Here is a 13,186-nt window from a genome sequence, read left to right as displayed (position 1 = left end):
GTATGAAAACCAATGGCTTTTTAAATTATATGATATTATACTTTGTGAGAGGGATTTTCCTTCCAAGTTTCAATGTTACCTCAATTATTCAGAACCTTAATTTTGCTTTTTAAAAAAATTTTCTCTGAAAATAGTATCGTCTTTGATTTTCTGCTTTGAACTACCTTGTCATTTGAAAAAAATTGTGTATATAACAAAAAAAAAAGGAATCCACCTGCCAATGCAGGGGACACGGGTTCGAGCCGTGGTCCAGGAAGATCCCACATGCCGCGGAACAACTGAGCCCGTGCGCCACAACTACTGAGCCTGCGCTCTAGAGCCCGCGAGCCACAACTACTGAGCCCACGTGCCACAATTACTGAAGCCCACGTGCCTAGAGCCCATGCTCCGCAACAAGAGAAGCCACTGCAATGAGAAGCCCGCGCACTGCAATGAAGAGTAGCCCCCGCTCGCCGCAACTAGAGAAAAGCCCTTGTGCAGCAATGAAGACCTAACACAGCCAAAAATAAATATAAAATAAATAAATTTAAAAAAAGAATGGGAAAATAAAAGTACAAACAAGACACAAATATATACAAATCTCCTCCCCCAATTCATACCTCTTGACTCATATCTATTAGAATATCTCCATTTCAGTATTTCAAAGGTCTCTCCAACTCAACATGTCTAAATTTGACCTCATGACCAGCATCCCTCCCCAATCCTGCCTGTTTTCATCAGAGAACTGTAATGCCCTTCTTTGAAACAAGAGAAACCAGGTATCTTCCTTAACTCCTACCTCTAACCTCACCCCCATTTGATTAATCAATCTTCACTTCCTAAACCTCTCTCAAATCCACTCCCACTTCTGGTTGAAGTCACCATGTCCTTTGGTCTAATTATGACAATAGCTCCTTGCCAATTTGTTCTCCACACCAGAGCTATCATGATTTTTAAAATGTAAATCTGATCAAATTCTCTACTGGAAGTCAAGTCCTTCAGTGAATCCCTATATACTCTTAGGATAAAGTTCAAACTCACCATGAATTCTAGTTTGTCTAGGATGATCTGTGTATGCCTCTTATCCTGGCATATTAATTATTAATACCTCCCCCCGCATTTCCCTCTCAAAATTTTTGCAATTCAGAAGATCAATTCTATGGTCATCCTATTTACAAAGCCCTGCACGACTGAGCTTTCTGCATATTCTGTAGGTTCATTTCTTGTCACCTGAACACTAAGCCATGGGATGTTATTTCTGTCTCTCAGTTGTAACATGCTCTTCCCTGCAGGCCTACCTATAGACTACTCCTTCCCTCTCAATTTTCTACTCACTTTTCTTCACCTATTGCCTAGTTCCTATTCATTATTTAGTGTTCAACTTAAATGTTACTAAGGCGAGGAAGCCTTCAACACCTTGCACTTTTCCTATCATATTTTATTGTATTTGCTTAATCATTTGCAGCCCTTGATAGACTAAAAGCTCTGTGAGAACAAGGTCCATGTGCATCTAGTTGCTAACCATATACTCAGCACCTAACATCCTCCTGGCCAGACACTAGGGAGACGCAAATGAAGATGCCTCTCTCCTGTCTACAAACTCCCAGCATAGGAGGAGGTGCACATACAAGGAGACATATTATACTGAGATCTGTGCCAAGAGAACTACTGGAACAAATCCCTAGAATAATATCTCAGATGTGATTTAGAGGACAAATGAATGAAAAGAAAGGAACTTTTGGATAAAGAAACACATGCAAAAGGATTCAGATAATGACATATTGTGGAAACAGTGAGCTGCCTGCTCTGCTTATCTTTTATTAGCCTCCCCCCACACTTTCCTCCCCACCAACCCCATAGCTGCCAAAGACAGAATGGATGCAGATCCACCAAAGAGCCATAATAAGCCATGCCAATCAATTTAGACTCTATCCTCAGGTGGCTGAGAGCCACCGGAGCACTGTAAGCAGTCACTGGCAGATCAATTTCTACTTCAAAATATTACTGCGGAGGAGGATATACTAAGAGATTTCAGGAAGACTAACCAGGAGCTAATTGCAATAATTTAGAAGAAATATGAATAAGATAGTAGCAGTGAGAATTGAGAGAAAGGAAAAACCATGAGAGATATTCAAGATAATAGCATGAATAGGATTAACTGACTCAATAAATAGAGAATTGAGGGCTGTTTCTAATTATGCTGAAAGTTACATTCACAAATAGGTACAGCCCAGACACACAGAAGGTTATTCCTTAAAAAAAAAATAAACCCAAAACCCAAAAAAGTAAATAAGTATAGCAAGTGTATTACAATAGTATTTTTTAATACTGCTGGTACAGTTCATAAGAGTGAGAAACTTTTTACTATGAATAAGTAACTTACAAGGAAGGTAAAATTGCACATGCCACTCTTGTTAGAAGTAATTTAGTTTTGTTTTGAATTTGCAAGACACAAAGAGATACGAAAAAGTTAAATTCAACTAGATTAGGAAAAATAAAATTGTAACCCCCATAAATATATTACAGCTTTGCATTAGTGGAGTAGAAAGGGGGAAAAATGAAGGGTGGAAGGAGGAAAGGAGAGAAACAGACTTGGGTGAGGCTACAGAATACAGGGAAGCAAAAGAGAAGATCTGAGCAAAAAGGAGAGGAGAATAAGAGAGGCTTCTGAAGAACTACATAGATGACATCAGGTTTATCCTCTAACAGAGCATTTTTCAAGGGGGTGATGTAATTTAATGGGTTCCAACCAGGATTTTTAAATAAAACAGAATAAAATACAAAATATGATACTAGACCACATGTAGTAAGGGAAATACTATTTTTATAAATCTATTGTCTTACATATTCATAGGTAGGTACCAGACTGTAATGTAAAATGTATCTTTAGTATGGGTAACTGACAAACAGGTTTGAAGACGACAGCTCTAGAATAATTATTAGCAGAAAAAGCTTGAAAACTAAGAGAATGTTATTGCCCAAGAAAAATTCAGAATGTTATTGCTCAAGAAAAATTCAGAAAAAATTCCCAAGAAAAATTCAGAATGTTATTGCTTCCTTTTGAGATGCTAACTAGCTGAGTGCGGTTAATGTTCACTTATTTACACACTCACATATTGTTTGCGAAAAGGACTACCATAAACTCACCGGGGCAATTATTCTGCAGATAACAGTGGCCCAAAACAGAAATATTACAGTATCCAATTCAGTGGGCCAGAGGTTCCCAAGCCTGATGCCAGGATGTGAGGTGCTCAGTCTCCTAATATTACAAACGATAACTCCATCAAGGACAGTACCATTTATTTCAGCAAAAACAAACAATGGTTTATGTGGTCCAAAAGAGAAAAAAGTAAAAATCAGAATGATGCTTCTTCATACTGCACCACCTGCTACTTTAAAGAGAAGGATGAGGGCTTCCCTGGTGGCGCAGTGGTTGCGAATCTGCCTGCTATTGCATGGGACACAGGTTCAAGCCCTGGTCCGGGAAGATCCCACATGCCGCGGAGCAACTAAGCCCATGCATCACAACTACTGAAGCCCGTGTGCCTAGAGCCTGTGCTCCGCAACAAGAGAAGCCACAGAAATGAGAAGCCTGCATACAGCAACGAAGAGTAGCCCCTGCTCCCCACAACTAGAGAAAGCCCGCGTGCAGCAACGAAGACCCCACGCAGCCATAAATAAATAAATGAATTAATTAATTAAAAAAAATAAAGAGGAGGACAAGATGAGAGAGGAAAGGGGTCAAAAAGTAAATAATGTTCTGTGGCAGTCTATAGAATAATGGATTTGAAGCCATGTAAAGAACCAAAGTGCCACTCTTCCAGCATGCTGTTTTGGGGAGGGGAGATCGACTTTGGAGCAGGTTGCCCTGTGTCCAGATCTCAGCTCTGATACTTACTAGTTGTGTGTCCTTTGGAAAGTTAGTGACTTTGACTCAATTTTAAAGATATGGTCAATCTCAGAATTGTTCTACTTAATGAAATAGCGTAAGTAATGTATCTAGCACAGGGTAGACACTAAATGTCAGTTCTTACAATTAAGTGTAAAATTGTGCATTATAGTTAGAGTGCCTCAGATATTCAGTGGACAGGGAGAATGGAGTAAGATGAGCTTCTTGAAAGACAGGCCAAGGAGTCTAAATAAATGAGGGAAAGAAAGAGAATGACCTTTACTTTTGCTGGAAAGCATTTTTTGTTTTTGGGTTTTTTTTGGTCATTTGGTATTGTAAACCTGGTGACAGAGGCCAGTCTCTTGGGGAACAAACTGATTCCCCAAGATCTGAGAAAGTAAGTGGGGTGGATTTCTTGAGACAATATAATTTACCCAGCATAGATCCATGCTAGGCATGGTTTAAATGGGACTCAAATGCCTGAGCAAAAGTAATAGGCTTTTATTTTCTGTACAGTGGTGCTAGGTATTTTTCCCCCTAGAAGTTTATTATTTACCAGCTCTAGAATGTACAATGGCTTTTCATGGATTTAAGTCCAAGTTGCAAAGGTGGTATAAATGATCCAAACTGATCACCAGCATCAATTCTATACCAAGTTCAAATTTTGATGCCTAATTTTCCAACCTTCTTAGTCTGGTATCACCCTACTTATCAAGTCTTATTTTTACTATTCTTAAAAATCTATCTGCTTTAGAAAAAAAGGATTCACTGTCTCCATTTACACATATTCCAATGCTTGAGAAACAGCCTACAACATAGTAGGAATTGAAACCTTAATTCTCTCCCCTCCCTCAATGTATGAGTGACTGGGTTTACAAAGGCAAATGAGACATGGACATTTCCCACCCTCAAGAAGTCCAACAGTTTATGTGAGCTATGGAATACAAGATATGGTACACAAAAGTTAAATATCTGTCTCACACACACACAAACAGAAAATGATGTTCCCATGGAAAAGTGTCTGAGATATCTACTCTAAACCAAGAACTTATTATAGAGGATAACACCAGAAACAAAAAGGAAAGAAAGAAAGAAAAATAGAGAATATACACAAGAGTATATATTCTTGTGCAACTGTATTTACATTGGTGGGTACCAAGATGAAAATTAGACTGTATTCAGTAACAAAAAATATGTTCTCCTCTCAAGACTTCACTGAACTCATTAAATGTTGCATCTACAAAGAAAATAAAACAAGACTAATAACTGTGTTTATGATAAAATGGGCAAATAAAACATATTTTATCAAAATTATTAAGGTCTACTAGATTAGTGTATGTTTTGTTGGCTAAAGTTAAATTTTCTGATTCCTGTTGTGTAATCAGGCCTGTACAATGCTCTTAGTTGGCTGACTCAATCTGTTGAGTTCCTAACTATGTGAAGATTAAAAAAAAGTAATCATGTTATTTGGTTTTTTGCTATTAAGTTGTATGAATTCCGTATGTATTTTGGATATTAATCCTTCATCAGATACATGATTTGCAAATACTTTCTCCCATTCCATAGGCTGCCTTTTCATTTTGTCTAGACAAATAGTGTATGATCTCACTTGTATGTGGAATCTAAAAGAAAGAACTCATAGGAACAGAGATGAATGTGTCAGCTAACCTTATTATGGTAATCATTTTGCAACATATACATATATCAAATCATCAAATTGTACACCCTAAACTTACATAAATGATACATCAAATGTCTCAAATATGTCAAATATGTCTCAATAAATTTGGAAATAAAGAGAAAAAAGAAAAGTAAAAAAAAAAAGGTCCAATAGTATTAGCAGGTGAGAGATGTAAATTATATCATCATGAAATCAGTGCCATAAGTGAGGTAGCAAAAGGTGCTGTGGGAAGAGAACGGCTCCTGCTTCTGTCTGAAGAAGTCATAATCTGCCCTGCACAACCATATTCATAGCTACCTTTACCTTCTGCCCACATTTTCTTTATTAATTTTCTACCTCTCCAAACTTTCTTCCTTCTTCCCCCTTGTTAATCTAAATCAATCCAACCGTTAAGGATCAGTACAAATTTTGGCTTTTCCAAGAGGCCCTTTCAACCCTCTTTTCTAAACTACTAGTGTTCTTGTACCTCAGTTTACATATTTTTGTTTCAAACACATTAGTCCCCACTTCCCCAGCTATATAGTAATTCCCGTGAATATTTGGCAGATTCTTAAAATCTCAATGATCCACTGTATAATATCACTTGACTGATATTCTAGCATAAGTGATTGAACATAATCCTATATTCTAGTACAGATTAACTGTCCAGCACTGACTATTACAGACATTCTCAGATCTCTAACTATACTTACAGGCTAATTCAAAAGTTTTACCTATTTCACCCATTATATATGTCTAAGTTCATCAGTTCAAGTCTTAGGGAATTAGTTCTAATATGCTTCTAATGCTTTGGATTTTAATATGGACTTCCCCCACAGTGGAGACTGACAATGAGTAAGTATTCTAACATAACTTAAATGCCTTACAAATAAGCTCATGTTTGTCTACCTGTTTTACCAATATGAGGTAGTCCAGAGCTTCTGACAATTTCTGGGCATAGCCCTCCCATCTTCAATTTCTATTTCTGTAAAACAGAAACTCATTCTAACAGGTTTCAACCTCTCAGTGTCGTAGAGTGAGGGAACAGTAATGTACTAATTAGCAACTGACTGGTAAAAGGGAGAAAGCTGACATTAGAAATTATGTTTTAAGCTTCATCTAGTTCTAGAACCATTAACAATTTTCTGTATAACTATTAGCAGACCCTCTGGTGATCATGCGTCCATTTTTCCCTGTTAAGGTTTATCCTAGCACTGTGGATGACTGTAAAACTGGTATTTCCAGTGCAGAAAAATGAAAATATTAAAATAACTACTGAGGAAATTTTAAAGTTTATTTAAAACCCAAAACTTCAGAAGCAGGGATGAAAGAAAAAGAAGAGCTAAAAACAAGTATAATTGGTACTCCTGCCATAAAAGGAAATGAAGTTACAATAATAGAAAAATTATCTGAAGTAAATTTGATTCTTGGTTTGTCCTTTTTTTTTTTTTTTTTTTTTTGCGGTACGCGGGCCTCTCACTGTTGTGGCCTCTCCCGTTGCGGAGCACAGGCTCTGGACGTGCAGGCTCAGCGGCCGTGGCTCACGGGCCCAGCCTCTCGGCGGCATGTGGGATCTTCCCGGACCAGGGCACGAACCCGTATCCCCTGCATCAGCAGGCGGACTCTCAACCACTGCGCCACCAGGGAAGCCCAGGAACTAATTTCTTGTTGTAAAAAAGTATATTGATTCAGCAGTTCCTTTAGTTTCACTTCAGTCCCTCCTTCCCCAAGTTAAACGTAAGTAAAATTAAATGTTTACTAAAAAGTGGCATGATCCAACTTTTCTGAAATTATATCCACATATATGCCTAGACAGGCATACAAATTTTGAGTAATTAATTTGTTATTTTGGGTGGTGAGATTCCCTCCCTCTTACACTTTTAATATAATGAACACGTATCATTTTTATAAAATCAGCCATTATCCTAAGAAAGAAAAAAAAGTATAAAAAACAAACTTTACGCCCAGTTTACAACATTTCTCTCTTTCTACCTTCAACTGCAGTTCACTGTCAACATCTTGTTAGCTAACAGAGATGTTTGCCTTTGAAAGAGTTAAAAGCACCTTTAATTAACTACCTTTTATTGAGCTCTTACTATTCACTCAGTATTACACCAAAACCTTTCCCATCCCTTCATTGATTAATCCTCACGACCTTGAGAGGCAAGTACCTTCCCTTTTTACAGATAAGGTAAAATATCAATAATTTGCCTACAAGGTGACAGAGCTATTAGGGAAAGGAAAAGATTCAAAAACCTAGGTCAGACTATAAAGGTTAAGTTCTTGACCACTAATTTTAAACTAAGATAGTTCAAATCCAGATTCTGTTACTAGCAGTGTGAATTTGGACAACTGACAACTTGTCATCTTCATTTTTTCCACCTCAAAATGGGCAGATTACCATCTTCATTATGGACGGTTTTAAAAAATAACAGATAAAGCTCTTGGTCCTTCCTTTGGGATATAGAAAGTACTCTATTTGGTGATGTTACAAGTTACTGTCACACTAAGAACATCAAGAAGAATGTAATATCACAAAAGTAACTAAAATTTATGAATACCAGACAAATTTAAGTCATGTACTATTGAATCTTAGTGGAAAGTGTTTATGTTTCGAGTCTGTTCACAGAACATTCCAATATTCAAGTACTGTAACATACAAATATAAATTAGAGCTTAAAGAATTATAAAACTTTAGTAAAATATAACATAATAGTAAATAAAATTTAGGCCAATCAGATAGGTCAATTTCCCGAACAAGAAGGTTATTACTTGGCTCCATTTAAAGTTGATTCAGGCAAACTCACTCTCTTTGGGGGCTAAGTCATCATTTAAAACCATCAACTCAGATGGATCTAGAGACTGTCATACAGAGTGAAGTCAGAAAGAGAAAACCAAATATCGTATATTAACGCATATATGTGGAACCCAGAAAAATGGTACAGATGAACCGGTTTTCAGGGCAGAAACAGAGACACAGATGTAGAGAACAAATGTATGGACACCAAGGGCGGAAAGTGGTGGTGCTGGGGGGTTGGTGGTATGATGAATTGGGCGATTGGGATTGACATGTATACACTAATATGTATAAAATGGATAACTAATAAGAACCTGCTGTATAAATAAATAAATAAAATTCTAAAATTAAAAACAAAATAAAAATTCTACTATTTATGGCAAAAAAAAAAGAATCACCTTTACTTGCTTTTAACCAAGATGCCTATTCTATCCTTGCTGATATTAAAGAAACATTTACTCAAAAAATAATAATAATAAATTAAAAAAAAATAAAACCATCACCTTAAAAGTAAAACCATGAAAAAAAATTCGTGCTTTTCCCCTCTGAATATTAGTTTAACTTTTGATTCGACTTTCAAGTTCTAATTCAAATAAACTTTTCCAAGTTTTCTCTGGTCACTGAAAAATGGATTTTTTATCTAACACGGAAGCCACAGAAAATGGGTTAAAATACATAGCACTGTTCTTAATACGTAACTTGGTTGAAATAAAAGTATATCTGTATATTTACAATTATTAAAAAACTATGAAAATAAATTTGACTTTTGAAAGAAGCAATCTCACTAATTTAAAAAGCCACTTTATAAACCACCATTTAAAATTCTGAACAGCTAATCTGCTCCATTATAATTTCAAATATATATAATTGTTTTATTTTGATTCTAAGTTTCAGCATTAATGACATTTCCAGGTCTTAGCAATTATATACTATATTACATTTAATAAATAACTGGGTTAAAAAAATAATGGAGCGTCAATAATGATCACTGAATAAATTAGTGACACCTAAGAGTAGAAAGTGCTTTTGAAACCTGCAACAATAATCTGTACCAAAAGGCATACTTGAATATGCATACCTCAAGTCATCACTTGGTTCTTTCTTTTCTGGAAGTTCCATGTGCTTGGAGTCTGTTGACTGGTGCTCTTCAGCAACATTGGGCTCCTGGCTTATCACGGGAACCTCGGAAGTAAATGAGAGCTCTCCTTCATTGGAGACTCCAAAGAGATCTGGGTCATCTTGAATTACATCAATTAAGAGGACATCATCTTCATATGCTTTAAGAATATCTGGAAACCCCACTTCAATTTCTGAAACGTTCTCAGTCATTTTTCTACCACTAACTTCAGAGAAAACTGCTTTGAATCTTTCTTGTTCACTAGAGCAGAAGGCAGGACTTTTCTTTATACACCCAGGATCATAAGAAATAGTATTATTTTCAACTGTGAGAGAAACAGCTTCCTTATTAGAAACAATATTGCCTGGTTTAGAGATGTGGTTAGATGGTTTATTATCATTACCTTGCTTTAAAAAGCTTGGAGAAATAATACAGGAACTCTTACTGCAGTATGAGTCAGAACCAGCTTGCACTGGAACTACACTATTTTGTATGCTCAAAGATTGAGGTCCTGAAGTTACTGTGGTGACATTTTCTTTAGTCCTATTCTGCCTTACCTCTGCTCCAGATAAACTGTCAAGAAGTTCTAAGGGACTATATACTTCTCTCTCTGATGACTTGCCATGTATTTTTCTTTTTTCTGTTTTGTTCTTAAGTAAGGGAATTTTAAAATTAGTCAGCCGTCCTGTGTTCAATATCTTAATCAAGTCTGGAACAACCAGTGTTTGCTTAGCAATGCATGCTTTTCGATGAATAGTTTTGCCTGTAGAGCTATTTGCTTCCTGGCCATCCTGGGAAGCCACTGTCAAATTCAGTTTTGTTAAATTCCCTCTATCTTTTTTTTTACTTCCTGTTAAGTTTTGAGTCACATTAGTTAATGGAGTATCTTCAACAGTATTAGAAACTATCTCTGACGCACTTCTGCTTAGTTTCTCTGACTTCATTTTTTTATTATCATTGATGATAGGTTCCTTTATAACCATTAAAGTAGGTTCCACTGTAGAGACTGAAGATAAACAATTTAAATTAGAATCCAATTTCTCTCTACTTGAAGATTCACTGCTTGTTTCTGTTAGAGAACTTTGTAGCATCAATTTGGAATCAGTTAAATGAGTTTGATTTGTTTGGTGTTTAAGAAAATCATCTTGCCTAAAACTTTCCTGAGACCCAGGAAGAAAGTTATTTGACTGTGGCAAGGAAGCCTTTTTCCAACACTGGGCAGATATTCTAGCACACGAATAACAAGGCCAAGTTCTTTTGCCAGTCATTGGTATTGTTCTTTGACAGCTAAATTTAGATTCTTCAGCTTCATTCTTCGAGTCTTCCCTCGAAGCTCTCTTTTCAATAGGATGGCAATCGCTAGGTGACTTCACTATTGAGTTTTTCATCCACTTAAAATACTCCTCTGGATCCATCCTTTTACATCCTAAAGGCTCTGAAGCATTCTTTTTTTCTTCTTTTGAAAGTGGCTCAAGAGTTTTCTGAAACATAGGATTTACATGGTGTTCATGACTTGTTTTTTTCCCTGTTTCTGGAAGACTTAATAAATGATCCATTGGTGACAGCGTGTTATTGTTTACTTTTCTCAAAACTTCTAAAGGACTTTTTTTAGCCTCTAAAGTCTCTGTTTCTTTACCTTCAGCACCTGTTTTGTTTTCTTGTAACACCAGCTCATATTTGTTATACACATTAGAGAATTTCATCTTAATAACCATTTCATCTCCTTTTTCAGACACCTTCATCCTTTTCCTGGGTTTTCTCCCAACACTGCTCTCCTCTAATGAATGTTTATTTTTTTCACTTTGAAGGCAGGAAAGCAAGCCCTTATTTTTACTTTGGCATGAGTCATTTTCTTCAAGTAATAACTGATTTACTCCCATTAAGTTTTCTTCAGTTTGTAAATGCTGAGGAATATTATTTGTGTCACTCTTATCTCCAAGACTCCTAGGGTTTTCTTTCTTTAACTCTGAGGAATTTTCTGGTACATGCATATATCCACCATCAGGTTTATATGCAAGGTTATTTTCATCATTACAACTCTTGGAATGGGGGAAACAACTGCAATCACGTAATCTTAAAATGCAATTATTTTCTACTCCAGGTGACAAGCTGTGACAAGAATATTTTGGAGTATTCTTGTACAGTTCATCTTGGAATTCAACCTTACTATTTTGTGTAGCCTTATATTCCGTTATTTTGAGAGGTGGCCGTTCTAAGCTTTTAAATTTTTTAATTCGAATTCTTCTTTTAATACCTTTTACCAAACTTTCCTTACCCAAAGACTGCAAGAAAGCCATACTTTGAAATTCACTGCATTCCACTGTTTGGAAAGATTCCGAACTGGTTAATGATTCCTTTCTTACCAGGTCAATCCCTGGCTGGGGATCATCACTTGAGGCTTCAGTAACTTTTCTTTTTTCCTTGGCTGAACAAAACAACAAAACATACCAGAAAAGATTTTACATTGAGGAGGAAAAAGCAATATCACTTAAAAAAAAAAAAATTGTGAAGCCATCCATTTTTATTTCCCTGAATAGCCATTTGGAAACATACATTTGTTTTTAAATCAAAGACCTAATTTCTATTAAGGTCCTGTATAAATTCTAAGACGGCTGAATAACCTCTAGCATCGTGATTTCATACAAGCCAAAGTGAATCACTAGTAGGAATTCCTTTTACAGAACTTCTGAGCAAGGGATCCTAACAGGACAAACACCTTTTAAGCGAATTCCTGTTTTTTTCTCTCCGGGTCAACCGTGTGCATCAGTAAAGCCCATGTAGATGCAAGTGAAACGCCAGTGGTAAAACACGGGTGCAGGAGAAGGGGTGCAAAGGCTAGAAAGGGAGTGACCCCTGCGTGCTTCCTTACTGTGTCTTCCCGATTGCAAGGGGAGCTCCGCCTCCTTCGCTGCTTCGAAGCCCGGCCGGTCCGACGGGTCTGAAGAGCCCACCTGGCCCCCCGGCCCCTCCACTCGCCGCCTCGCTGAGGCCTTCCCAGCCCCGAACGCCTCACCCGACTTGTCACTGTCTACCTCTTCTCTCCCAGACTTCCGGGCCACCATCCCCCTCTTTTGCCTGCTCTCTTCGCGCCCCCCGGCCTCAGGGCCACAGCCTCCCGCCTCGCCTGGTCCCGGCCGCCTGCCTCTCTTCCTCGGGCCTCGCGCGTCGCCTTTACGCCCCAGGGCCGTCGCTGGGCCCGACGCCCGCGGCTGCCGCATCCGCCCCGGGCCGCCCGTCTGCCCACCGATGCCCGCCACGCCCGCTGGCAGGAGCCCACCGCCCACACAAAAGCTGCTTCGGCTGCCAGGCACCCGCGATCCTCAGCCCCGCCCCGCCGCGCCCAGCCGCCAAGACCCTGGGACCGGAAGCGGAAGTGGGGTCCGCGATGCCTGCCTCGGGCAGGCGCGGCAAGGCCCAACGGGCGGAAGGACCTCGAGGCTTTGCAGCTGGCCCCTCCACCGTTCGTTGCGGGGCATGGGGGTGGAGACTTCCAGTAGGCCGGACTCTCCCACGGCCGCCTCTGGCGCTTGGTTGCTCGCAAAAACCGAGTGGCTTCTAACTCCTCCCAAAGTCTCTTGTGGGGGGTCCCTTTCCATATGCCTTCCTGACATACTATACGCACCTCAAACTTAAGTTGTGCAAAACTGACCTTGTCTTTCATCACGGGCTTGCTCCTCTTGTGTTGGTGGATGTGTCACCGTCTACCCAGTTGTCTTAAGTCAGAAACCTAGAAACCATCAGATA

General features: G+C 38.4%; 1 protein-coding gene across 1 annotated transcript in view; it reads right to left on the bottom strand.

The window, feature by feature from the left end:
- Positions 1-12,660, bottom strand: part of TOPAZ1 (testis and ovary specific TOPAZ 1) — a 69,492-nt gene extending 56,832 nt beyond the window's left edge. The window contains exons 1-2 of the mRNA XM_004277891.3: positions 12,312-12,660; positions 9,404-11,867 (exon numbers count right to left, since the gene is read on the bottom strand). Of these exons, the coding sequence (XP_004277939.2) occupies positions 9,404-11,867; positions 12,312-12,660 (2,813 nt within the window). The remainder of the gene's footprint in view (positions 1-9,403; positions 11,868-12,311) is intronic.
- Positions 12,661-13,186: the final 526 nt, after the last annotated feature.

Source organism: Orcinus orca, chromosome 10 (genome assembly GCF_937001465.1).
Source record: "Orcinus orca chromosome 10, mOrcOrc1.1, whole genome shotgun sequence".
NCBI classification, from domain to species: Eukaryota; Metazoa; Chordata; class Mammalia; order Artiodactyla; family Delphinidae; genus Orcinus; species Orcinus orca.
The sequence above is the reverse complement of the archived record's forward strand: the minus strand, read 5'-3'. Positions and strand labels throughout refer to the sequence as shown.